The sequence below is a fragment of the Haemaphysalis longicornis genome, unplaced genomic scaffold (genome assembly GCF_048455015.1).
Source record: "Haemaphysalis longicornis isolate Haplotype H1 unplaced genomic scaffold, Haemaphysalis longicornis Haplotype H1 scaffold_3, whole genome shotgun sequence".
Taxonomy (NCBI): domain Eukaryota; kingdom Metazoa; phylum Arthropoda; class Arachnida; order Ixodida; family Ixodidae; genus Haemaphysalis; species Haemaphysalis longicornis.
Window position 1 is genome coordinate 87,544,880 of NW_027526335.1, and position 23,089 is coordinate 87,567,968.

General features: G+C 47.7%; 1 protein-coding gene across 1 annotated transcript; it reads right to left on the reverse strand.

The window, feature by feature from the left end:
• Nucleotides 1–6,667: 6,667 nt before the first annotated feature.
• On the reverse strand, nt 6,668–20,718 carry LOC144173319 (solute carrier family 23 member 2-like; the record flags this gene model as incomplete). Its single annotated transcript, XM_077701800.1, is given in 7 exon segments — nt 6,668–7,024; nt 8,403–8,498; nt 9,877–10,150; nt 14,732–14,846; nt 16,019–16,200; nt 18,998–19,130; nt 20,561–20,718. Coding segments are annotated over 7 exon segments (1,167 nt in total), but the record flags the coding sequence as incomplete, so codon positions are not given.
• Nucleotides 20,719–23,089: the final 2,371 nt, after the last annotated feature.

The window sequence follows — 23,089 nt, forward strand, 5'->3', positions numbered from 1 at the left end:
TAAGCCTCGTGATGATGAGCACTTATTCATCTATCTGCCAAGGTTGTTGAGGCAAAATCTTTTATTGCCCATTGAGAGGCCTCTTTGCATGACCCTGACGTCGGTCTGTATACGGCACATGTGAGCGCAAGTCTATGCCACAATCGCTAGCTAATCAGTAGCGCCACCTTCCCTGCCATTACGCCGACGCAGATCCAGGCCTAAGTGAGGCCTCGGACGCGCTTGCTTGTTTTGTCCTCTTGTGCCCGCCTCCGCTGTGGTCAGTCGTGTCGTTTAATGTTCGAATAAACGCTTTCCTTTCGATAAGTCCAATTCGCATCGCCATGCCACCCCAACGCCCCAGCCTTCACACCCAATCCTCACATCTGGCGCAGTCGACGCCCGAGCCTCTGTGCAGCCACGCAAGTACGCCAACGCGATAACTAAGCCTGCAATCGTGGTTCGACAGCCGGTGCGCCATTTTGTCTTCCTCGCCCGAACATTTCCCCCCGTTCGCTCGCTCGTGGACTGAGCCCCCACTTGCTGTGGTCGGAGGAGGCACAGTGCTTCCTGATGGTTCAGCTTTTTTAGAGATATCTACTGGCCTAGTCAAACGAGTTGTTGAAGATGCTGTTTTAGAGGATAATACACTCCCCCTCATTCTTGGTGAGGACTAGTTCGCGGTAGCACAAACACGTCTCATCTTCGAGCCACCGAAACCAACGCAGTTGCAGCATGCAGCCACGAATGTCACCATTATCGCAAACTAAAAGCTAGTCCCAAGAATGGCAAATGCTGTGATCCCAACTACGCCAGTCCTGTTTCCTCAAGCCAGCCCCAGTGCCAAAGACTGCCTGCAACATGATCCGTCGCCTTTGCCAGAGCAGCCACCATGACAAGCGTTAGCAGACCAAACGCTGCCCTAAAGTCCTCCCCTCGCGTCAGACTCCGTCGCATCCGACACGGTGTTCGTGCGCCATCATGCGGCTATTCCATTGTCCCGCATTCGCAGCCAGCCCACTCCCCGCCAGCACGCAGTTATAAAAGCTACACTGGCCGAACGCAAAGCTGTTTTTGCTCGCCACAACGATGACCTTGACCATTTCACTGATATGAAGCACCGTGTTGACGTGCTACCTGCTGCCGCGTTGCCCTACAGTCGGAGCCCATACCTGTGCAATGCAGAAGGCAAGCAGTTACTGAAAACTCAGGCACCCAAGCGAAACATGTCTTTAAAGGGGAAATCTAATGAGCTACAAACAAACCAAAGCCATCATCCGTGCTTTGCTGATCTCACTTAAGCAACGGCTAACTTTACCTCAGCGTCTGTGCGAATTGAAATAGGGTGAAGACCAGGAACTTCAATTCAAACAAAACGGCTTCTGCGACTCTCTCCGCTTTCTTCTGAGCCTCCCGGATACCGTACGCTTGACCAGGGTGGGAGAGGAAACCGAGTTTCATGTCAGGCCAGTTCTGACAACGGAAGTTCAGCACATGCAGAATTGCCAACAACCAGGAAAAATCGAAGCGCCGTTTGTGAGCCGCCCGCCAGCTACTTTCCGTCCAGCCAACAGCTTAAAGCAAGCCCAACATGTCCAGAACTTTGTAAATGGCCAGAAAAAGTGCAAAACGCTCACGAGCCAATCGCCTACAGGTTCCAAGCCAGTCAACAGAGCCAACCAGCCACGGCTTGTGCAACAGACACCTGCTCAACTGCAGCCACCGCCCAACTCGCAGCCACCTGTGGTACCAGAACAGACTAAGGACAACTTGTGCCAGCGCCTGGCTGAGCACTTCGTGAGTGGCATCGATGTGCTTCAACTGGACGACGGCCATGCCCGAAAGTCTCCCAGCAACATCGATTATCCAGCGTCTGGGTACAAGACGATCGATTGCTTGGTGCTCAGCGTGTGTGGCATCCTCCGTGCCGCACGCAGCTCCGCCGGGGTCATGAGACAGTTCATCAACTTGAGAGAGTGTCGCCAGCCTCCTGTGCAAGGACGACTGGCGCGCCTTTCACGAACTTCGAAGCAAGGGCAAATGCCCTTACCACGCTTCAGTGTGCATCGAACTGCCAGTGCAAGCACGCAGCACAGTGTACACTCGCCTCAGCAGCGCAGCAACTGTCTCAGTGGCCACAACGCACTCGACGACTGCTTAACCACCTATGTGAATTTGTGCTCGAGTAAAGCGTGTGACAGTGTTTCCGCGTGTGTCAGTGTGGTGACAGTTGTGGACAATGTATCGACAACTTCGACCACGAGACGTGGCCAACCAGACTGCGGTGGAGTGTGAGCGCCAGCCTATGCCATAATCGCTAGCTAATCAGTAGCGCCACCTTCCCTGCCATTACGCCGACGCAGCTCCAGGCCAAAGTGAGGCCAGGGACGCGCTTGCGTGTTTTGTCCTCCTTTTGCGCCCGCCTCCGGCGTGGTCAGTCGTGTCGTTCAATGTTCAAATAAACGTTTCCTTTCGGTAAGTTCAATTCGTCTCGCCATGCCACATCAACGCCCCAGCCTTCACGCCCAGCCCTGACACACGAACACACAAGGAAGGCCACAGGCGAATCGAGGCATGTCAGCCTTGTATAAGGCATGAATAATGATTAGCAAAATAATTAATGATTTATAAGTTATTGACAACAATTATTTCAACGGTGGATTAACGTTAGGCTGACGTTAAACGTAATAGATGAAGGTGTATTAAGATTGATTAATTTGAATTATTATGAATTCAGATACAGCAATAATTGGCTAAGGATTGAGAGAAGTCATTACTAAGGATTACTAAGGTGATATTAGGCCAAATTAGGATGGCTTAAGATGGATTAAGGTTGGATTAGTGTGAATTGAAATGATAAGGTGGATAAAGATGGGTTAACAACGGTAAAATAGGGTGACTGCTGTGTCGACGGGTGGACGTGTATATGAAAGTGCCCGTCACAATAGTGCGCTAGACTTTCGCCTTCAAAGCACGTAAGCATTAGGGCCTCTAGGAGTTTTATATATTCTCTGCACAATTTTAATTAGCACGTTTATGCTTCACAAATAAAGCCGCCGTGGACCATCAGCAAGCAATAATTTGCTGCGTGTTCTGTCGTGCGCACAATTACGTAGTCCTGCACGTGAAGCCGGGCTTCACGTGTCAAATCCCACCTGTGCATTCAGGCAGGATGCAACAGATTAAAGTCGGACCATATATACTTTAAGAGTGTGCTCTTTGAAGGCCCACTAACTTTCTTTTAAAACCTGATGATGATGATGATGGCGATGATTATGGGCTTTACTGGCGCAAGGCAAACGCGGGCAAAGAGAGCCGAAACGCTGAATAAAAGTGGAACGCTGTTAATAAAATAACATATGTATGTATGTATGTATGTATGTATGTATGTATGTATGTATGTATGCATGTATGTATGTATGTATGTATGTATGTATGTATGTATGTATGTATGTATGTATGTATGTATGTATGTATGTATGTATGTATGATAATCAGGTAGACAGGAAGGTCCACGAGCAGGCGCAGATTGTCTAGCCTATAGGCGGGCACCGGAACGCCTCTTGGAGTAGAGGATGTGGGATGGGGAGGAAGGAGTACGTGGGGATAGGAATAGGGAAATAAGAGAGAAGGTTAACAAGGAACATATATAAAACACATACGGAAAAAAGGAGTTATACAAATAAAAAACGCTGTCATTAAGCTTTTTATTTAACGGTGGAAATTAGAAGATGGTGAGAATGGTGCGTACGATACTGATCACATCGTCGGATGTTCGTCACGCCGCTGCCAAATGCTCCCGCATGTTACGGAAGCACCAAACAACGCTGTTATTACGCTTTTCTAACGGCGGCAATTAAGATACTATGAGAATGGCGGGTACAATAATGATGGTGTTTCCGTAGCATGCGGGATATTTGGTTTGAGTGTGGCGAACATCCCACGATGTGATGAAAAAACGATTCACGCCATATAGTTTCATATAATTGTATGAAACTCTATGATTAACGCCTCCTCGTGTTGCCACCTCGGGGAAATGCAATCGCGAAATCAGCTGAGGCAACGTGCCGTACGATACTGCTCTCATATATATGCGTTGTCCAAACTTAGAAATTTTTATCAACGTCGCGGTGTTGGTGGTTGCACAGTTTCGTCTTCGCTACGCCAGGTGTCATCACATGCCACTATTTGTAGTAAAGTGTGGTTTCACCAAGGGTCAGCATCGGCTGCTACTGGGGAAAGTACGAAGCGTTACAACTAAGGGCACTGTGCAATACCACCCTATTACAAAGAGGAGAGGTTTCTAGCACTTGATCTCGCTCTTACTGCAGTGATTCTGGCTTTTAACCGAGCTGTGGTGCTTAGGCTGGTCGTGTAAAGACTAAAGATCGAGACAGACTGCCCTCAGAGAGTTGTGAAAGCAATCTGTTCTTGATCTCTACCCAACCGGCCTAAGCGCCACAGCTCAGTTAAAAGCTTGAATCGCTGTAGTGGTGGTGAGAGCAAGTGCGAAATACCTCTCCCGTTACAACGAGGAAGCTGCTAAACATAGTCACATCATCATCATCATCATCATCATCATCATCATTTGATCCACCTGTCATGTAGGGCGGCATCGGTACGGAGGTGTGGTGTCGCGTCGGCGACGGCTCCGGGGCGTAGCAGGAGACGAGCGCTCGAGTTGAAGAGTCAAGTCAAAGAGAATAATTTATTCAGTCACATCACATATATACACTGGCTGACGTCACAGGTTAGCCACCGGTGGTAGAATCGCTTGACATCAAAACCGGAACCGCAACCACCAGATGCTGCAGGAGGTTATCAGGAGGTTAAAAAAAACGCAGACGGCAGCGGAATAAAAAGAGTTTTCTTTTTTTTAAAGTCAGCCGTGTTCCGAATAACTTGTCTTCGTCGCGTCGTTTCTTCAAGGTGCCGTCTCAGCACTACTATGGGTTGTGCATTACCTTGTGTGAATGCAGTACTGCTCTATACGGGCCTCTGCCACCGCATTATGGGAACCCTCGCTCTGTAATATTCGTTAATGTACATACACCCTTTGTCCAAGTTTCGTGGGCCAATCCCAAGCCTTCTTGACCACAAAGAAGTCAAAGAATCGGCTCTACCTTTTAATGTGACAAAAAGATTTTAAGGCAGTAAGAAAGGGAGGTGTTTTCTCTACCTTTCCTGCGTAAAAAGTTTCACCCTTTCTCGCCACGTAAGCTTGTACATTGATTTGTTGGCAGCTTGCGCGTTTCCGGCTTGGCCCACAAAATTTTGACAAAGACTGTACTTGTGTTTTACCGTAATTACCCGATTCTAACGCGCACTTTTTTTCCGGAAAAATAGGCCGAAAAATCGCATGCCCGTTAGAATCGGATACGAAACCGAAACTGCCGAAACAGCGGAAATTTTGTCCCACCCATCGCCATCGCCATCTCAAGATGGTGCTAAAGCTTCTAGAAATGATTTTTTGGACGCAGGAAACAGGCGCCTAGGCTTTTCTATCGGCGTTCATACAAATCGTCAAATCGTTCCACTTGCGCGCGTGATAACAGCAATGGCAGCAGTGGCTCTCACGCGTTCAAAACGAGCGGTCGGCTGAAGCGTGCGCTTCTGGAGAAGCTTGCGGGGTGGGCGTGCGAGGCGTGTGTGGCATCGCGAACGCGCTTGACGGCACCGCGCTTGTTGTGGTCAGCGGAGAGCGACGAGGAGTGAGATGAGTGAGATTACTTCGGGAAATAAATCGCCCATTTCTCTTGCATTCGTTTTTTTTTTTGCTCAATTTCCGTGCGCGTTACAATCGGAGGTGCAAGTTTTTTCGTTTTTTGCCAGGAAAATCGGGTGCGCGTTAGAATCGGGGGCGCGTTAGAATCGGGTAACTACGTACTTATGTTTTACCTTAAATCTATCGACTTTAATAAACGTTTACTCTCTCCCCCGAAGGCTACTTGCGCGGTGTTGGCATGCGTGAACAGCATTTAAATGCGCCTTTAGAATCGTTTAAGTGCGCCATTGATCTACTTATTTATAAAAAATAAGTACAACTCAGTTCAATCTTTCACAGCCTCAGACGTGTATAATGGCCCGTGCTCGAACCCACGCAGTTGAATTTAGAACCATGGGCTGTCGCCTTTTGCAGCTGGTCAAAGGAATGTCACAATGTCGTAAAGTGTTGCGAGCGAACATTTAAACACCGCTAAATTCATGCAATAAGTGCAGGACTCTGTGGAACGGACTCCGCGGATGACCGTAGCCCCCAAGGTCGCGGGTTACTTACTAGCGAGAGAATGCTGTGCATTGACTCCCCACATCACACGCAAATGGCATAACCTTATGGGTGATCCTTCGCCCTACTTCCCATATTACCACACAGCTATAATAGCAAATCTGATCCACCTTATTTGGAACCGCTCTGCGTACCAATCTTTCCGCCCCAACCTGCTGAATACCCTACCCAATACAAGCGAGGTACCACCCCCCCCTTCCCCCCCCCTTCCCCCCCGAGACACAGCAAACCCGATTTCCTTGCTTCCCTTGGGCGCTTCGCTCTCGAGAGTGGCCTCGCAAAAGTAGTTTCGCCGGGATCTACCACTCCTATCTGCGCATTCAGGAACTGACTATTCCTCTCCAGGATCCTCAAGTGAACATCACCTCTCGTGACTATCTCTCCCTTCCTCTTTTCCCCCTTCTCCCCCTTCTGGCCCCTGGGCACTCCTTGTGTTAATAAAAGACTTTCACTCCCTCACTACGCATTAAAAAAGCGGGTGAGTTGGTAACAGAAACTTCTGTTTCTCTTCTTGTACAACTACAAGCCCTCCCGGCTCTCCCGGGCCCGGTCACTCGTCCTCGATGAACGTGGCGTGTGCCTCCCGCTCGGGCATGATGGGCAGCTTGCGCAAGAAGGGGAACTTCTTGAGCAGGCCCTCGAGGAATGGCACGCTGTAGTACTGCCAGTGGCGGAGGGGGTCCCTGGCCACCATGGTGCGGGCGCCGGCCTCGTCGAAGCACTCGCGCAGCTTCAAGATTCCCCGCTCGTCCTCCGTGCCTGCGCGCGCAGATGAGACGGAACGAGTCTCAGAAGTCGATATACGGCTTTGCACTACGTAGACATTGGTTTCTTTTAAAGGCAGAGCACTTAATGGGCTCGCCTTGTCGTCGTAGCTTGCTAACGCTCGATGCGACTGCCGGAATCGGGTGGTGCAACGAGATAACAGACCCAAGTAGAGCCTCTTGTACCGTCGTCGGGTGGTCACGCTGAGGCTTCGAAAACCACGTGGTTTAAATAGTCATAACCGTTGGAACCTCGTGAACCGCTGGCGTTTGTCATACATCTGGTCGTTATTTAGCGCAAAGAAAACTGCAGGTACATTTCAGGCAAAATCTGTGTATATAACCAGCCGCCCCCGCGTTCATTTACTTAGGAACGCTCGTTGGATTGGTTTTTACGATAGTACGCGACAAAGGCAGCCACGCAAGAAAAAAAATGGCGTGTTCGAAATGACGCAGTAAGGCTCCAGCCGCGTAAGAAACGAATTACGCGTTCGAAATGACGCAAAACAGCTCCAGCATTCGAAATTAAAGCAAGCACAAAAAGAACAGAGCTCCCGCTGGTGCAGTTTCAGGCAGGGGTCGTGCGAGCACTGCGAAGGCGGGAAATTTGAAATGCTTTGGGTGGCGGTAGTGAGCGGATAACGGCGCTGCAGCCCATTATGGCGAAGCACTGCTCTGAACTTCCGACAGCTTTCACATTGAGTGGAACGGCTTTTTTTTTTTCTTTACAGCAAAAACACTACATGGGAAGGTGTTTTTGGACTTAACTGTGAGCATGGGACTGGCCGGAAACGTATTGCTGCAAAGCCAACTTTATAACGCAAATGAACTTTGGGCTAACTCCAGCAACACCGTCATGGCAGCAGATAAGGATGGGAACTACATATTTTTTATGCGTATGCCCGAAACCGACATACGGCGGTTCGTGACGTGACCTCAAAGTTGTGCAAGCGTCTACAACAAACAGGCACAAAAGGAATAAGAAAACGTGTAAAGAAGGCTCCGAAAATTTTCGTACAGTCGTTGCACATTCTTTTTCACCAGCAAACGCCCGCCCAGTAGGAAGCTCTGTATGAAAGTTTTAGTGCATATTTGAAAGGTGAGCCTTAATTTACAAATTCGCCGGCAGCTACGCCTAAATAACTTGTTCAGGCAGGATGACATTTATCACCACCTCGACTCATTTTGTAGATTGTGAAGTGAGGAGTTTTTAAGAAGTACAAACAATACCGAGAAATATAAAAATATTCCAACATCTCACCGGCGCGAAACTGCGAATACGCGACGTTTTTAGGCATCAGTGCGATTACTATACTGGTTGTAGCGGGTTTTCAATTCCTGGTCCCGCGCGAAAAATACAAGAAAAGAGTTACCTGGAAGGGTGTGATCCAGCAAGCAGCCAATGAAACCACCAACCACGGATCCCGTCGAGAAGAAGGCGTAGATTACCTTGTCGACCACTTTGATTTCTAAAAGCCAGATGAGACGATTGTAAGCGTATATGCCGCTTACTCTGATAACGATGAAGACATTAAACAGGGTCCTCTTTTGACGGAAAGCCTAGGACGTTTGTGACTGCTTTCGGGACACAAAAATTGTCCCGAAGCAAATCCAATTGTATGCATTCCAGACAAAACAGGCTAATTTCTCGACAATAGCAATAATCTGCGAGCACTAGTGCAATACCAAATTTCTGCCTTTTCTTTTTGTAATTTTGCTGCCCCAATTATTTGATACGTTCGCTTCTATGGGAGGTGTAATTCAATCTCCGACTATAGGACCTCCTTCTGTATACAAAATGTTTGTAATACCTTTATCGCAAAAATGAATACTTTGCTTGGACAAAAAATAAAAATAAATAGGACGACAAATCACATCTATACTTCATGTGTATATGCGACCAATTTGGGTGGCTATGTTTTGTTTCGGACCGCTGTATGTGAATCTACAGCGTATGTATATTTGCACTAAACCTAAGCATTGAGTTCTAGTAAACTTCCCGCCAAATGCACTGTTTAAATTAGTGTCTCAAACCTTCACGGGACTGAAATACGGTGACAGGCTGCTTTGGCGTTGTCGCTCATAAGTTCGCCGCCTGTATTACCCACAATAAAACATTTCTCATATTCTGTTGCTTCCAAACTGCTACGCTTTAACGAAACTAAGAATGTCACAGACGCAATAGAAAAAGTCATGTACATCAACATTTCCGTTTTTTTTTTTTGGATCTCTTCTTTGTTATGAATGTTGTCATGCGAACGGTTTGGGGAGGTATCTTCAGAACAAACATAACTTGTGGTTACCTTGACGGGTATATCTATAGCCAGGGGGCTATCGCGGTTGCTCATTCAAAATTCTTTATCAGTTTGCGTCTGTGATCGATGGGAACTAACGAAAACATATTATGCAAAAGCGGACGCATGCGTGTCTTAAAGAAATTTGCCAGTTTTTTTTCTTCTTACTCCTGCTATACTTATAGGGAACTGCTACGAGCATTATGCAAACGTATGCACTACGTATGAGCAGTGTCTTCTAATTTCTCTTTTGGTGGGTGGGGAGGAGCAAATTTTGTATTAGGCGATAAAAAAAAGACGCACTGCAGTAGATGGAGTATGACTTGAGCGCTTTTAACAAAGACAATGCATTTCGCTTCTCCTTTCCATCGGCAAAAACAGAGAACCTTAGCCCCCGTATCGCAGGCGTACATGGCAGGCTTAATTCACGACCGCTGCAATGTACGCCCCTGAGTTCATTTCCAGGTAAAAGCATCGGAACGATCATGAGGATGGCACAGTTTGGGCGACAAATTTAGGCGTGTACAAGCTGAGATTCGGCGAGCCAACGCACGGGTCATGGTGAACTTGTCGGCCTCGCCCAGGTGTCGCGGGATGACGATGCCGAGGATGAGGGAGATGCCGACGACGAACACGTTGCGCGAGGAGGTCAGGTCCACGTAGCGCAGGTGCGCCAGGCCCACGCCCGTGACGGTGGCCAGCAGCACGATCAGCAGGCCGCCCACGATGGGCGTCGGGATGCTCAGCACGAACACGCTCGCCTTGTTCACCAGCCCGAACAGGATCATCATCACCGCCGCCACCTGCACCACGCGCAGGCTGGCGCACTGCGCGCGCATGCGCAGACACGCGCGTGAGGGCACAGCAGCTACCACAGTCAACTGGGGGGTAAGCAGTGGGGGCCTGAGATGAGCGTCATGATGGTTAGATGAGTACCTCCACTGCGTTAGTGGCGAGCGGCCAAGCCGAAAGGTATCAAAGGGAGCGGGAAAGACTACTTGACGACTTCGCAAGTAAAACACTCGATTTAACTAAAACCCATAGTTGAGAATGTTCTCTTTTATTTGCTTTTCTTTTTACGGGCTTTTGCAAAGGCGCGTGGTAGATTTGCATTGTTTTCTCCTTCATTTGATCGTCCAGAGTTCACTTTTTTGTGCTTTTGCGTCTAGTGTGTTTGTGCGCCTACTGCCTCTAAGAGCGTGATAAAGGCTTATCACGGTAAAAAATAAACTAACTAAAATCACAGCAACGAGTTTCTTTTTCCCCTCTCTGTTCTCACAAAAGAACCCCTGTGCGCTTCCATCTCACCACACCAGCCATATGTGCCACCAAAGACTATGCCGTACACCCCCCGCCCGCAGGGGAACGCCAGAGTGTGTGTTGCTCCGATGGGACCTCGGGAGACGTACGACTACTATTATTCTTGAACCTAACATCGTTGCCTTTATTACAATAGATTTGTGACGTCTTTCCCAGTCTTTTTTCTCTCCTCTACTTACAGGGCTTTTTAGCCTCCTCTCTGGATTAAAGTCACTAATTCATTCATGCCTCCGCAACACGCTAAGGCAATCCTGCTCTTCAGCTTCACCACAATGCGCTTGGGCGGCCAATTTATGCCACAAAGAAAACAAAATCGGCGAATGGCAGCAACGTGCGCGTCACTCGACTCGAAAAATGGGATTGAGGACGTCATTCTTGCTTTGCCAGACGCCGCAGCACTGACTGAACTTTTGACTTAAATTGTATGCTCGACATCGCCATACGCCGTAGGGTCATTTCTGGCTGCACTGATTGGTCAATCGAATACGTTGAGGTGAAGATGGCCCATATGACTGTCCTAAATTGCATGGTTCACGATAGGAACAAGGAATCTAATGGAAGCACATGACATGCCCTTCGGTCTGCGGCCAAATCGGGGATGATGTTTTTTTCTAGAACCTCTCACAAATTATTAATAGTTGGACACAAGAGCCAACAAGCTGTAGCGAGAAAAGTTCGATAATGCGAAGCCCCAAACGGCTGAAAAGTTTCACGCAGGTGAAGCGAAGTGTTGCAGGCACCTTGGTGAGCGCCATGAGTCCCAGCTGCAGGTCCTGGGAGCCGCAGGCGATGCCAGAGCCGTGGAATCCGGCGAGCAGGCAGCTGAGCCCCTCGTGGAATATGCCGCGGTTGATGGCGCGCTGCGGGGGCGGAGGCAGGCCGGCCACCACGGCGTACGCGTAGTAGTCGCACACCGTCTCCGTCATGCTGATGAAGCTCACGAACGTCGTCGCCAGCATCGACTCCCAGCGAGGGGTCGGGGCACCCCACTGGACTGTGGACGAACAGCCAGCGCGATGTGCTCAGCGAAATCGCGCCACGCTTAGAAAACTTGTTGTGGCTGCGTGGCAACGTTAAAGGTCGAATTTATGGATTTATGAAGGAGTTGCTTTCGCTGAAATCTCAGTGGACAAATACGTGCTCAGTAGTACCAATCTCCAATATTTTTTTCGCGTGCGGAGGCGGAGATTTGAGGCGCAGATGTCAGAATAATTCACGAGAGGCGCTGCGATTTCAACCCGTATTCATGGGCCTCAGGGCGACACGTTACCACAGCCTCGCGACACCATTGGCGATCGACGTCGCAATGTCGTAGTTTTGTGTACTAGATTTGCGTACAGCTTTAAAGGAATGCAGGGCTTGTATATTTTGTCTCACCTGGAAATAGGGTTTTCCATTTTGTCATAGCGGTGACTATAGAATATGCAATGTTAGCACACATTTTGTGCTAGGTGGCAAAACAGGCGGAATGCGCCTTAAAGGGCATCGTTGAATCTGCTGCAAGACAACCACTGATTGCCTGCCCCATTCCATTGTCCGCATACTCGTGTTCGCCCATGGATGGTCTCATCGTCTCTATAGAACTACTTGATACGACTCGTAGGGTCGTCATCGCAGTCTCTCGGTTGTGGCCCTAAAAGCGCCAAAGGGCGGCTGCCACTCATCACGCTGTTCTGCAGTTACTACATGCGCGGTAGGGTCGCTATTTCTTCTCTGTAAAAAATTATAGAGTAATAGATAAATGAAGATAATATATCTTAATTTTAACAACACTAGTTTTGCCCTTCGCTACTGAATTGCTTCAGCTTCGACCTTTTGAGGATGAGGCCCGTAAAAGGTTAAAATGTAGGCAGAAATCAGGATATTATGAACTGAATTTTTTTTCTGATCCACCCTAACATTTATAAGGCATCCACTGTTGATAAACAGGACAAGTTGCATACCGGAAGCATCAGCTAAATTGGAAGCCAATAAAAAGAACTCCTAGCCTCAACATTCTTAATACTGATTCCGGTGATGCCGAAAATAGCTTTCCGGGTGGTCTTGCTTCAGCCTCCTCTGCGGCTTCAGTGATGGCTGTCATAAAATGTTCCTTGATCCTTGAAAAAAAAAAATGCAGGACCCGGTTTGCCGTTTGGGACATTTCCTGGCCGTAACTGTCATTTTTCGTAGGTTAATATATAGTCACCTTTACCGGTTCATCTATGCGGGGCAGCCATCAGATGGGACTGCGGATGAGGCAGTGTTTTACGATACTCAGTATCTCGTGTAAGATCACTGACATTGACTTGGTTAGCTACCCTTTAGTGGAACCACGTTAATTCGAAACAATGAGAACACCTTTGGTGCCAGCCGAGCGTAGACCCCGGTTTTCCTTCTGGCCAGGAAGAAATAAAATGTACTGAAATTCTGATACAGCCGGCAACATCCGGCACGCGAGAAATCCATTAGAACCGGAAATTGTACGGTCGCAAAAACAAGCAGAGGAACAATATATCCACTCTGGCTCACGAAAGTTTCTGACGGGAGTAAACCGCCGCCATAACCGCATCGTTTTATACGAATTATTGTGTTATTCGAAGTTTTCCCGGTCCCAGTGGCAGCACAGAGAACAAAACATTCCCGCTTTTAACGAATTACCCCTGAAAACGAAGCCAATTATTTTGCTTTCATGGGAAGTGGGGCTTAGTAAAGCTGCATTAAAGCAGCTTTTCCCTATTTTCCTCAACTGCATTGGGCTGTTGTTGTAAACACTTGCGTGCTGCTATTGTAGCATTAGAAGTCTGCTGAAGTATGTTATGTGTGTGTGGTGACAGTTTGTTAATTTTTTGTTCTCTAATTGCTTCTTCGTGATGAGGAAAATGCCCCCCATGTAGCTAGAACTCATCTTGATTTATTGTATTCTTGCTTGTCTATTTGTTTTCGTCTTTTCTATTGTTTTTTTTTTCTTTCCTTTTCCCTCCTTTTCATTTTTTTCTTCCTTTTTTTGTTTGCTTATCTTTTTTTTACCTCCGGTTATCGCTGTCAATGAGGGCTTTTTACAGAAGTGAAGGCCGCTGCTGCCGGGCGACGCCGCACAAGCCTACCTGTTGGCTTTGGCGAGCCCATTTTACCTCTGTATGTACTGCTGGATAATAAATTTGATTTCATTTGATTTGTTATTTATTTTGTTTGTGTGCGCACTCCTTTGTGGTCAAATAAAGCAAACAACTCAAAACTGCAATTTTCTTTCCAGATGGTTTCTTTATAGCGACGGTTTACTGTAGTTTCGAACATAAATCAGATACTTCCGTGTTTCACTGATGGGCATACGTTTTACATACCCCCCCCCCCCCCCCCCCCCCCCGCCGTTGTGTGAAGGCACCCCGCAACACATTTTTGAACGTTTCTCGAAATTTTAAATGCTTGCAGAACGTAATCCACCGACACATCCAGTACTTAGATTAGGGGGTCAGAGTGTACCTCAGCCAAGAACGGCTACTGTATGGCCAACATATAACTTGGAAACTTGCTCAAGAGACTTTTCTCTCTTTCCGGGTCTTGGAATTCTTCGACAGCTGGAATTACGTCATTAAGGCCATGTAGCGCCTATTGGCCGGCTTTCCTTCAGTTGCAGCTATGAACGCATTCCATAGCCACTTTAAAAAGAAAGCCACAAGAGCAAAGCCGAAGTGGAAGGCGTATCTGCTGCGACGAGCAAATCACGCAGTGCCGCTCCATGCTGGCGATAACTATAGCTCTCGCAATGCTTCCAGACGCGAAGGAAACAGTGAAAGCGTTTATCGAAGTGTTTCAGAGAGTCCCTTGAAAACACTGGAGCTCCGCAACGGTCCTCTAGGAGCTAGCGATGCGGCTGAAAGTCGCAGTGCGCTTACACGGGTACGGCAGCCGGAACCAGGTTGCGTTCCCTATGGCGCTCGCCATGTGGTCCGTGCGGCCGGCGTGGTCTTCCGGGAAGAAGTCGTGCACCGTCAGGATGTGGCAGATGAGCCACACCACCAACACGGTGACGAAGATCTGCGCCAAGGCGAGGGCGAAGAGTCGGTGCGAAAGTTGCCGCAAGAGGCGTGCTCGCATTGTCCTCTTACCGGAACGATGGACAGGAAGGTGATGCAGTCGTTGAGCTTCTTCACGGCCACCACCTCGGACGTCGGGCGCCACGGAGTCATGTAGTGAGACAGGAGGGTTATGAGGGTGGCGGTGCTGCAACGATTGAGCAGGGATATTATGTTATATTATATTATATTATATTATATTATTATATTATATTATATTATATTATATTATATTATAATATATTATATTATGATATATTATATTATATTACATATATTACATTATATACCGTATTTACTCGCATAATGATCGTACTTTTTTTCACAAAAATATGATGCAAATTTAGGGGTGCGTTCATTACGTGAGGTAAATTTTTCTCCAAAAAAGTTTCAGCGCAGAAAACGCAAGCAAGTTGCAGCTCAGAATTTTTACGATAGGTCTTATGAACATGATAAATATAATAAATAAAAACATAATTGAAGCCCCACGGACCACCGCCAGCCGCGTTGCAAAGTGACGCAAAATGCGATTTTTTAATGAATTACGGAACGCGCCGGAACGACTTTGCTGCGAGGTGAGTAAAGGTCAATCAATAGCGGCTGCTGCTGTCACAGTGCGGGACATCAAAACAAGACACGGCTGCCGACGCACCAAGCTGAGCGCGTTTTTTTTTCTTTGTCTTGGGAGTACATTATGTGCATTTAGTGAGAGTTTCTTCCGCACCAATGATGAACTCATGCTTGCCGATATCGCTAATATCGGCAAGTCTGCGGGAATAACGTAGCCATGTCCGCGTTGAAGGAGGAGGAAACATAGGTAAGCACGACCATCGTCAGCTAGAATTGGCACACATACGACATATGGCCGCGGCAAGCTCAAGGTGCGATCATTGCGCGGAAAATAAAGAAAAGTGGTATTTTGACAACGAACTTCATGGGTGCGATCATAGCGCGAGTGCGATCATTATGCGAGTAAATACGGTATATTATGCTATTCTATGTCATGGAGCATATTTTCCCCGTCTTTTCCCCTTCAAATTTTGCGGTTTTACGCGCCGAAGCTCACTTGGGCTGTAAGCCGCACCAAGGTATCTGGAATAGCTGTGACCGACTCTGGAACTTAACCATGGGCTAAAATTTCGCCTCCATTTGAAAATCGGCCGCGGCGGCCGGGATCGATATAGCGTCCTTGAGCTCAATAGCACGCGGTCTTATTCAGTCAAAACAGCAAATGAAGCGCTCAGGGCTAGTAGAGAAGATACAACGTGAAAACTCGCTTGACTAAACGGACATGTCGGGCCACGGCACACAAGACCTTACATGACAGCGATGGTCCAGTTGGTGCTGGCTGGCTCGGTGGCAGCCGACATGTTGGAAAGGCCCAGCAGCGTTATGATGGGCGTCATGGTGAGCGGCGTCACCCACCGCTGTAGCACGCCCACGAAGCCCATGGCCCCCATGAACAGCTCCGTGATGGCACCCATGGCGATGTTTCCCTGCACCTGCAGCACAGCCAGGCTCCAAATTGAGCACGTCCTGTCCGGGTACACATAGCGAAGCACCCGATGTTTTAAACGGCTATTCTTACGGACACTTGCGGTAGAACGATTTTATGACTCGTCGAATGGAAGTCGCTAGTCATCTCGCCCCTTTTCAAGGAACAGCCCTTTGGCGTACACGTCCAGTGCACTGTTACATGGTCGAAGGAGTACAAGAACGGCCTTCCGTCATGTCGCGGTAGCGTGGTGGGATAGCGACTTGCAGAGGAGTTGCCTTCGCTCCGGTGACTCAGAGCCAAGAGCAGAACTTAACTGGTTTAATGAATGGCTAGTAGAGAAAAGCGATGAAACTGGAAGCAGCACACTGGCGCGCTTACGATATGCCAACTCGAACGGGCAGATAAACGTTTTCAGCAGGACCTGAAGGCGCATTGCTCTCTCGTGGGAAATAAATTCTATTTACAGCCTTCAATATAAATGTTAGAACAGGCGCCGACACATTAGCATTCACGCAAGCAAAAGCCCTCTCGAAGATTCGGAGAGACGACGACTCAGACGCCGCTGCCGTCAAAGGCGCTGCGATGCTGAAGAGGGTTGTGGCCGCGCGGTATTCTCGATAGTAGTGTGAAGTGACTTGCACGTTTTAGCTTAGGTGGTCTTCACCTCACATTTCTATTGCTGTGCGGGAAACTGCTACGGCGCGTCGTCGCGTTGTGCGCTGTTGAAGCCTGCGCACTGCCTCGCCTTAGGTATTTTCCTTAGATAGACGATCGCCTTGCTTTAGATATTTTCCCTCAACGCATCACTGCTAATCTCAATTCAACGCGGTTTGCTTCACGCCACAATCTGCTACTTCCGTGCATATTCACTAAGTACAGCAAACATACGATTAGATTTTCCGCCATTTCACTCTGGAACTCACTAGCCCCTGATAATAAATCTAATCCACTACGGGTTTTTTCATCTAAACAAATCTTTCTTGTTAGGCACTTCTGTTTGACTGAATTACAACTGGAGTATTATGTGTGTTTCTTTGTGACTATGGCATTCATATCGCAATTTGTGAATAGGTTGGAGTTGAATTCAGTGTTGTTTTAAGTGCAATGCACTTCTTAAGCGACCCTGAACCTGCGTCCACCGGCGATGTCCGCGCACGTGGAGATGGGCGCGCGCAGCCTGGCCGCTGACACAGCACATACCCACGTGGGGGATTGGCCAGGAATCTCCTCGTCTTCCTTGGCAACGGGGGGAGATGGGCGCGCGCTGCCTGGCCGCTGACATGGCACATACCCACGTGGGGGATTGGCCAAGAATCGGGTGTGAGAAGGGCTAATGCACCTGCTTAAAGGAGTACTGACACGAAATTTCAAAGCTGAGATCCGCTCTAGCATTCAAGTACAACGACAACACAAATAGGTGTCTGTGAATAAATGCATCTTTCTTTCTTTGTAGTTGTGTGTGTGTGTGATCTCTCTTTCGCGAACATTACCGAACCGCGCAAATTCAACTCGTGCATTCGCACTTTCACATTCTTCCCCTCGGGGAAATGCGGGGAATTTTTTAGTGTTCCTGCTTATTAGCGTAATATTGTTTCTTTGGTTTTTGTATCAGTCGTTCTCGGTTTTATGCTGAGTGTTTATTTGCTCACGTTGTGTTGTACTGTGGCGGGATATTTTTTATTTTATTTTAAAACCATCATGAGTGGTCCCGCCTGCGGTTCTTACCTTGGGACCTCCCAGTGCCGCTGTACCCCTTCACATTTCATGCTCACGCTTTGTAAATAAAATTAAATTCAAATTCAATTCAAATTCTCTACTCCGCCTACTTCTCGTGCTCCCCTCCTCCCGTTCGATACTCCCACGATAAACACGAATGAGGTTTGTTAAAGTTAATTCAATTTTCCCGCGTTCTACTGCTCCTGCCATTTACTGGAACCTTTTTGTTACTGTTGAACTTGGAACGCTGCCTCGAGGTCTACGCTCCGGCGAGCGCTTTTAGCCTTTTCGGGTCAATATATTGTTTTAAACGCTTTGTTTTATTTGCTATCGCAAATATCAAGAACGTGTTTATTTTCAATTAGAAGAGCACCGCGAGTACTAGTTGTGCGTTGATGTCTTGCCTCAAATATGCCTAATGTTTAATGTGTGCTCAACAATTCTACAAGTATAAATAATGCTTCCAGATATCACGGTTCGGATAAGTTTTCGGATATATAATTCTCGTTCAAGAATTCTTTTAACTTTTGACCGGATGGCTGAATCGAGGGACGTACGGACGGATGAACGGACGGACAGACAGACGGACAGACAGACAGACAGACAGACAGACAGACAGACAGACAGACAGACAGACAGACAGACAGACAGACAGACGGACGGACGGACGGACGGACGGACGGACGGACAGACAGACAGACAGACAGACAGACAGACAGACAGACAGACAGACAGACAGACAGACAGACAGACAGACAGACAGACAGACAGACAGACAGACAGACAGACAGACAGACAGACAGACAGACAGACAGACAGACCAGAAAGACTATGCCTTTAAAACAGTTTCCTCTGGATTGCTTCCCTGCTCTGTCTTCAGTTTTCAGTGAAGGCTGGCGCCATCCACCGTTATGCCTTGACGCGCTGAGCGCCAAACGCGCGCTTTTTCAAGCGCCGTGCGCAGCCGAGATATACGGCGTAAGGGGCGCTGGTGCTGAAAGGGTCAATGAGCTTGCTTCTTGAAGGTGTGTGAGCATTTTCTGTTCACAAAGTTTGAAACCGAGCGTGTATAACACAGCCGCTACCTGGAGGATTCTGGACATCCATACGTCGTCGTCGGTGGTGGCGTTCCCTTCCGGACAAGGGACGGTGTCAAATTTCAGCTCTGCAAGAGCCGGCGAGGCCAGGACCAGGGCGCTACCTTGGACCACCGGAAGCCTGCAATCCCACCCGATGTGCGCACGCTTTCCTCTGACAAAGATCGTAACACCATACGAAACTGCCGCGCACCTTGACAAGCGTAATGCGTACCGAACGTTGCCAAAGGGAACATAACAAACACTGTTTTGCATTTCAATTGATTTATTACGCGTAGTCCTTTAGCCCTCTGCGCCGCAGCCGATCCGGTGCAGCGTGAAAATTAACAAGAAAGAAGGTGAATGGAAAATGACGAGACACGAAACAGAAGCTGCTAGGTACAAAACGTGTCAAGCTGCAGGAACGCGATGACTAGACAGTGAAGCAAAATAACACTGACTTTTTTTTCGTATTCCACTTTTTCCCCTGTCGTACATTACCGGTGAAACCTGGGTATTACGGTGGCATGTTCGACTACGTAAGAACATGCTTGCACCCGCCGCGGTGGCTCAGTGGCTAAGGCGTTGCGCTGCTGAGCACGAGGTCGCGGGTTCGATTCCCGGCCGCGGCGGCCGCTTTTCTGATGGAGGCGAAAAGCAAAAACGCCCGTGTGTACGAGATTTCGGCGCACGTTAAAGATCCCCAGGTGGTCAAAATTAATCCGGAGCCCTCCACTACGGCGCGCCTCATCGCCTGCGTTGCGTCGGCGCGTTAAACCCTACAATCAATCAATCAATCAATCAGAACATGCTTGCGTTGTTGCTTCTCCCCAATCGTATGGTCACGCTTTTTGCGTTTTCCACTACCTGTACATAGACTTTGCCTAAAGGAGTCGTGAAGAAAAAAAATCTAGCCTTGTTTAATGTGAACAAACTAGCCTTTGGTAACTCACTAAGCTACATCCCAGCCATAAAAACGTTTTTTAACTGAAGAAATGCAAGGAATACTGTAAAACTTTGAAATTTCGTGTTACATGACGTCAAAAGGGATGCAATAGAAAAAGCAATACAACAGTTATCGACGTGGTAACTGCTGGTTAGCATTCAAGTATTACGAACTAACTGAACTTTAGGCTCCACTACAATCGCCCAGACATGTGTCTCGGCGGTGGCTTCGTTCGGCGGCCTCCAAGATAATGTCACGTCATAAAGACCGGACGGGACTTTGGCTGGTGAGTCCTTCCTCTCTTTCGTCCCTTTTCCTTAATATCTAGATGATTAGTTTGCGGTTCGCGAGAAAACTAGTTCAGCGCAAGGCGGCCTTGTTTAAAAACCCGAACTTGTATTCTGTCTTCTTGTTACTTTTAAGCCATAGAAACAAATTTTTCAGTCAAAATATTTGCTGTAGCACCCCTGGGTCATCAGTAGGTTGTCGAAACTCCGATACTCCAAATCCAAACGAGAACGAAGGCGATAGAGATAGAAAGCGAAAGGAAGGAACGGTATTCTGTGCTCGCATTAAATTGCGGGGGCCCTCTAGCAGTAAACGTGGCCGTGATAAGCGGGGCGCACCTGACTCCCGTGGTGGTCTGGATGAGCGTGCCGATGCCCGAGATGAAGCTGGAGGAGCCGACGAGCAGCCCGATGGCCGGGTCGTCCATCTCCAGGCACAGGAACTTGGACAGCAGCTTGGGCTGCAGCACCGTCATGCCTTGCACCGTCATGTAGTGCTGCGGCGACCAAAGCACGTGCACGTCTTGCGGACACCGTCTTCTCTTCCCGCAATCCCGCCCATCCCATCTGAGTGCCTCGAACGGTTAAACTTTACGACGACTATAGTGTTTCCCTTCCCATTTCCTTGCTTCGTGTCCTCGTCACAAACCAACACCTATTACGTAAGAAGGCCCTCTGTTCAGGTTGTCAGTTGCTGGTGCCAGAGTGTGCGGTCAGAACAAAGCTCGTCTCGCCACAGGCTTGAAGGGGTTACACGACTGTATAACTTCCCTATATCAATGCTCGAAGCTTTAGCGCACAAATGATCAGATATCTGTAGTCGCGTGTCCGTTTGGAATTGGGAACGATACCGTCCTCACCCCCCTTTCCTGGATCTGTTGGAAGAAGGGGGAAGCATCACTGCGTCTCTTTGCTGACGATTGCGTAATTTACAAGGAAATAACCGAACCAAACGACGTAAACATCTTGCAGTCCGGCTTGACAAAATTATCAGAATGGTGCCGTTTATGGCAAATGGAAATAAATGTAAACCAAAACCAAACACGTACGCTTTTCATCTGTTGCACATCCTTCGCCCAATGAGTATGTCATAAACAACTTAGTAATTCAAACAGTTCCATCTATTAAATATCTAGGTATTTTATTCCACTTTGATCTAACCTGGACTAGCCACGCAGAATACATTACCGCGAAAGCATTACGGAAACTTGGTCTTCTTAAGCGCCGCCTGAAACTTGCAAACAAAGACACCAAACTTCACGCATACAATACTGTAATCCGGACAACCCTAGAATATGCTTCCATAGTATGGCACCCCAACACAGCAATCCTTACTGATACGCTCGAATCTGTTCAAAACAAAGCCGCGCGATTTATTTTGTCATGTTATTCCCGCTATGAAAGTGTGTCATTCATTAAGAAAAATTTAAATCTCCCACCTCTTGCCATAAGCAGAAAATATTTCCGCTTATCTTTCTTCCACAAATTATATCACAGTTATTCGCCGTTCCGCCATACGTTCATTCACCCTGCTTTGTACATTTCCGCACGCGTTGACCATGATCATAAAATAGAACCTATATTTTCTCGCACAAAAAACACCAATACTCACCCCTTGTATTGTCGATAACCAAGTGGAATGCTCTGCCTGCCAGCATTGTAACGCATACACAGCAATCATCTTTCCAGTCTGCATTATTTGCGTTCCTTGAATGCGTTGGACAATCTTAGCCATTGCCACTTTTTTGCTGCTGTATAACGTGTCGTGCAGCTTTTTCAATGTGCCCGCCTGTGAAAACCTTGATGTGTCCTTTTTTGCTTATTTTGGTTGACCGACTGCGTATCCTGCGCATGTTTTCTTGTCTTCTTCTTTTCTTGTTAAAAAAATTGCTGTTGTCCCTGATTACTGTATAAACCCCCCCTTATGTAATGCCCTAGATGCCCTTAAAGTATATAAATAAACAAATAAATAAATTCCTCAAACCCAAAGGCGTCCTTCTTTTCCATCTGTAATAAGGCTTCCAGCACAGTGTATCCACGATGTTCGAAACTGGTGTGTATGGGGCGAAATCAGTCGGTACCATGGAGAATATAATGGAGGGGAAATGGGGGAGTGGAGGTTGCACGCAGTGCAGGCTTCGTGGTTATACATTCGAAGAAGAATTGTGGGAGGCGATATTTCCATTGGATTGACCAATGGCTCCAAAAGATACAAAGTCCTCGCATGCTCTTGTGTGTCTGACAGACGTGCAAATAGATTCTCGCATTAAAAAAAAAAACTCCGCCATCATGAATTTGTTAATTTCCGCGGGCCAGGGGGTCAGAATCAGTTCAAGCGCAAGGGCTTGGACCCACCCCATACGTGGTTACAATGACCGCTAGAAATCCAGATTGTGGGCCACTGTGGCACAGAGAAGTTTTAACATTTGTTTTGTCCTTCGCCGCCGAGTGAAAGAGGTGCTCATCTCAGGACATAATGCTGTCAAACGCGCTCTGAAATAATTCCTGCTTTCGGCGTTGTTTATGAACAAATTGCAATTTGTGGTATTGTCTCCTGCTCCTGCTCCGCACCATCCTGCTTAATTAGATTCAATGATAAGGCATGAGAACTTCGCTATCATGCTATGGTCCAAAAGCAAGTTTTACATCTGCCCCGTAACCCTTAAAAACTAAAATTAGGAGTTAGGACGTGCAGTCTTCACTACTAATTTTATACAAACACGAGGGTAGAAAAACTCGCCGAAAACAGTGAATATTTCATTGGTGTGTATACGAAACATAGCTAAATATTTGTACACGAAAGCTTATCAAGGATTCTGCCAGCTCGTTGTTGTACCGAAATCTTGCCGAGCTAATGAAGGTTCTACC